Source organism: Siphateles boraxobius, unplaced genomic scaffold (assembly GCF_051911475.1).
Source record: "Siphateles boraxobius isolate OS27281-9 unplaced genomic scaffold, OSU_SipBor_1 31, whole genome shotgun sequence".
NCBI lineage: Eukaryota > Metazoa > Chordata > Actinopteri > Cypriniformes > Leuciscidae > Siphateles > Siphateles boraxobius.
The window spans coordinates 14,873,489-14,877,940 of NW_027508931.1; the positions used below are offsets into that span (position 1 = coordinate 14,873,489).

Genomic DNA, 4,452 nt, shown 5'->3' on the forward strand with positions numbered 1-4,452 from the left:
TCCTTTCTGAAAAGATTTTCCGAGATGGCGCGGCCCATACCCCCCATAAACGGTCTAAAAAACGTTCTTCAGAAAGTCTATGGGTGACGTCACAGACGCTTGGTCCATTTTTTTTTACAGTCTATGCATCCTACAGGCGGTGGAGCTGAGACGCGAGGAAAGGAAACGAGGATGCACAAATAAGAATTGAGAAGCACCGAGGCTATGGCTGCGTTCCAAACCGCATACTTCCCTACTATATAGTATGGGGAAAAGAGTAGGCGAGCAAAAAAGTATGTTCGAATCCTCAGTATTCATAAAAGAGTAGGCGAGAATTACCTGGTTGACGTACTAATTATCGCGAGATTTGGACGATAGTGCGTTCCAATATGCCTACTTTCCTACTATATAGTAGGCGAACAGTACGTGAAAGAAGCAGTACGTTCGAAACATCAGTATTCCTAAAAGAGTAGGCGAGAAGTTCCCGGATGATCTCCTGCTTTCGCCCAGACATTTGAGTGCTTTTCAGCTTGTACTCATCTATCCCAGGAGGCCACGCGAGAGGATACGATATAAAAAAGAACAAGAAGAAGTAGATATTTCATACTCAAACATGACGGAAAGGGTGGACGAGAGTGTTTTCAAATGTGAGTATTACAAATACAAACCAAATCGCATGTGTTGAACTAACTTTCTGAACAGTAAATTGTTGAACTGTTGAAGGTGCAAAGACGCTATATAATATGGTAAATTTGTGATTTTGCCGTAAATCACATTTTATTGGATATAGGAGCTCCATAAGGACACATACGTCTTTAAACTGTATTTGCATACATTTTAAACCGTATACATCTGAAATACCATTACTAAATATTTTTTCAAAATCTGGCAAGATTACTACGTGTAACTGATATGAAATAGACATCTGAGTGACATGTGTGTACTATTGTTTAGGAGAATTCACTGTTGTTAAAACTGTTTTTATTAGTTTAATGCATTTTACATAAAGTAACTAAACATAAGTAATCTATTTCATTTATCCATTAGTACTGTTGAAAAATTGTTGAACATTTATGATGGATAAAAAGCTATTTATTAGCAACAACCTCAACATGTAAATGTAGTAATGAGCTCATAAATCACAGAGGTAACGTGAGTCTTGTCTGGATGTTACAGGGACGGATGAGCACACGCGGCTGCTTATCCGGTGGAGAGTGGCTCATGAAGCGCTCTTCACCGGAAAGCGTAGTGCTGCCATCAAAGGCTTTGAGTGAGTATACAGAAATATTTAAAAATCAATTGAATACTTTATTTGCAGTACATTTCAATTATTGTATTTTCAAACAGAGATATAACTTTTTCATTCTTGATTTCTCTCTTGCTGCAGATCTTTTGTGGAGGAGCAGAGGCTGCAAGGCAGGGTGACGGCGGCGTTTGTTAAAAAAAAATGGGAAAACCTGAAACAAAAATACAAAGTAAGATCATTTTGTTACTTCTAATACATAAATTAAATGATTAAATATTGTGCTGTTAAAATGACTGCTTTTGTATCATGCTTGTGCATTTTTGCAGGATCTGAAATGTCCGCAGACGGGGGTGAGCACTGAGGATGGAGAGCCCACAGCAGCATCCTCGAAGTGGTACACTGCCATGGATGAGGCAATTGGGGGCAGACCCTCCATCTCTCCTCCTGCCCTCGTTGCCTCATGTGGGCCGGATGCTGCTGTGGTCTCTTCATCCTCAGTGAGGCCAGAGCCAGCAAGAGCTAGGAAAAGGGCTATAGATGTGGAGGAGCTGATCCGGGACATGGAGGAGCGAGAAGAGGAGAGAGAGCGGAAGGCAGCTGAGAGGGAGGAGAGGCTGTGGAGAGAAATGGAGGAGAAGGAGGACAGAAGAGAACGGGAGAGACGAGAGAGAGAGGAAAGACAAGAAAGAGAAGTAAGAGAAAGAGAAGAGAGATGGCACCGGGAGGCAGTCGAGAGAGAGGAAAGGAGAGAAAGAGAAACCAACGAAAGGGATAAAAGGTTCCTTTCTGTTCTTCAGATGCTCGCCAAAAAATAAATTATTTGACAAAAAACATCTTCTGATCTTTTGCACATTTGGGTTGATGTGAATTAAATTTGTGAATAAAAATGGGAATCTATATATAGATACGGTACTGATATATATATATATATATACACACAGTACTGTGCAACAACTACAAATGGTGGCCTAAGAATTTTGTACAATAATATGTATATAAAACAAACTATTTCTAGGCATTCACAGTACATTATAGACTTCTAGAAATTTAGTGATACTTTAAGATTGTAATCAAATTCATAAATTAAATATTTATGAAACGTTGATTAATAATTAGTGAATGTATGGTGTAATGTAAGAAGAAAAAACACTTTAAAACACTGGTTTTACTGGAGTGTATTATATGACTTTTAAAGGTTTACAGAGTTCATGCAAGGATCTTAAAGGCAGGTCATGGAGGGTTAAGTTCCAGCACACCTGTCAGTAAATTTCAAGTAGTCAGTTATTAATTGGTTTAAATTGATTCAGGGGTGTATAATTAGGGTTGGAAAAACTCTGCTGGATAATAGCCCTACAGAAATATCAATCACATTTATGCATTTGACATATTTTTTATCGAAAGTGATTAACTCCATTTATTTACAGGGACAATGACCCTGGACAAACCTGGAGTAAAGAACCTTGCTGATTGACCAGCAATCTTCTTCTAACCAGTTCATTGGTTTATCCCTCTACACTACAAAATGTTTTAAAGCTCTAACAAATATTTGCATGTAATTGTAAACCTATAAAATGACTTTTGTCAAGAAACTGAATGCTGACAACATGAATTTTAAAACATTTTTATCTTTCTTAATGTTTTAAAGGTAGTCATGCTCATGGAGAGCCGGCACAGGGATGTTTGGAGCAGACACTGCAGCAGCCAGATTGTCCCGCACTTGTTCTCCCACTCTTGCTTCAAGGTTGTGGGGATCAGGGGGGCCGTCATCATGGTCTTCCTCATCCTCTGGCTCAACGATGTCCCCATTGGCTAGAGCGAGATTGTGAAGCACAGCGCAGCACGCAACAATCTCAGGCACGAAGGCAGGGCTCACCTCCAAGGCCTTGAAGAAAATGCAGCGCCAGCGTGTCTTCAGCATCCCAAAAGCTCTCTCCATGATGTTGCGGGCACGGGAGTGCTTGCTGTTGAAACGCGCCTGCACAGGGTTCTGCACCGGCTCTCTGTACGGGGTGATGAGGCAGATGGGTGCACTCAGGCAAGGATAGCCTCCATCCCCGAGGATGCACTTGCCTGCAGGTGGATAAAGGCCGCCAGCATACACTGGACTGTTCCTCAGCACCCTGGCATCGTGCACAGACCCAGGATACCCCACAAACACATCAAGGAATTTCCCCCGGTGATCAGTGATGGCCTGGAGTTGGATGGAGTGGAACAGCTTTCTGTTGAAGTAGCAGTGGGAGTTATTTGCTGGAGGTTTGATACGGATATGACAGCCGTCTATTGCACCAACTGCTCTGCTGAAAGCTGGTGAGCCAGACAGCTGTGCAAATCCTGCTCCCACTGCCTCCAGGTCATCTCCAGTCGGAAAGCAGATCACCCTCCTCAAAATTCCCATGATGGCCTTGCTCACTCTGTGCACAATGTTATACACAGAGGTCTTTGGGATGTCGAAGGCCTGCGACACCACCCTGTAGGATGCTGCATGGGCCAGCCAGTGCAGGAACACAAGGACCTCAATCTCCCGTTCCCATCCATGGTCCGATTCCAGTCTGACTGCAGCAATCAGGGACCTGATGGACGGCAGAGACAGGCGAAGTGGGGCACGGTGGTCAGCTGCTTCATCAAGATAAAGCCGCAGAATGGGAACCGCTCTATTGAGATGGCAGTATGATGTGGGGTTCACCGCCTGTAAATACATCATAGTTTGTTAGAACAAAAAGCTTGAATTAAGCAATGTTTCATATGGTATTGACTTGTATATGTATTTCTTTATAGTGATATGATATCTTTTATTCATTCATGTATTTTTATTCATGTTTCATATTAAATATTTATTCATGTTTCAATAAAATATTCATTTCATTAATTCTTGCATTAATCATTGCTTGAAGGAAATTGTATGTATTCACATCAGCTGCATTTGTCTAGTGTGTATCCATACATCTATGTCATATGACAATACAACAGTTTGCTTGTTTTACCAAAATATATCATTTTAATTAAGAAAATGTTAAATAATTAAGTTGGTCAGCATTTGTCATTATTGTGCATAAGTGTTGGGGTGGGCTAGTAATGCAATTCATTCTGGGGTAATCTTAATTTTTTAAGTAGTAATACTTGCTTTGTTTGAGTATAAAATCATCAGTCTTCTCCAAAGGCGAGATCTCCGAGCAGCAGCCCGACGTCTCCTTTGTCCACACATTCGTCTAGCTATTGCAGACATGCCA

At 41.3% G+C, this 4,452-nt stretch overlaps 1 protein-coding gene across 2 annotated transcripts; it reads left to right on the forward strand.

Annotated features, from left to right (window-relative positions):
* The first annotated feature begins 379 nt into the window (after positions 1 to 379).
* LOC143696959 (uncharacterized) lies at positions 380 to 3,963 on the forward strand. 2 transcript variants are annotated; one of them, XM_077193893.1, is made up of 5 exons: positions 380 to 626; positions 1,156 to 1,249; positions 1,367 to 1,454; positions 1,552 to 1,917; positions 3,700 to 3,963. In XM_077193893.1, exons 1-5 carry the CDS (start codon positions 593 to 595, stop codon positions 3,853 to 3,855), a joined length of 738 nt encoding a protein of 245 aa, XP_077050008.1. In that variant the 5' UTR covers positions 380 to 592; the 3' UTR covers positions 3,856 to 3,963. The 2 variants fall into 2 exon arrangements, with proteins under 2 accessions (XP_077050008.1, XP_077050009.1); XM_077193894.1 differs by lacking the exon at positions 3,700 to 3,963 and adding an exon at positions 2,650 to 2,777 and having other exon boundaries at positions 382 to 626.
* The last annotated feature ends 489 nt before the right edge of the window (positions 3,964 to 4,452 follow it).

What these genes read in the sequence shown, in the direction of transcription:
- LOC143696959 (XM_077193893.1), top strand. Translation starts at nt 593, where the DNA reads ATGACGGAAAGGGTGGACGAGAGTGTTTTCAAAT. An exon ending in GGACGAGAGTGTTTTCAAAT is followed by an intron (nt 627 to 1,155) that starts GTGAGTATTACA and finishes TGGATGTTACAG; the next exon opens with GGACGGATGAGCACACGCGG. An exon ending in ACCTGAAACAAAAATACAAA is followed by an intron (nt 1,455 to 1,551) that starts GTAAGATCATTT and finishes GCATTTTTGCAG; the next exon opens with GATCTGAAATGTCCGCAGAC.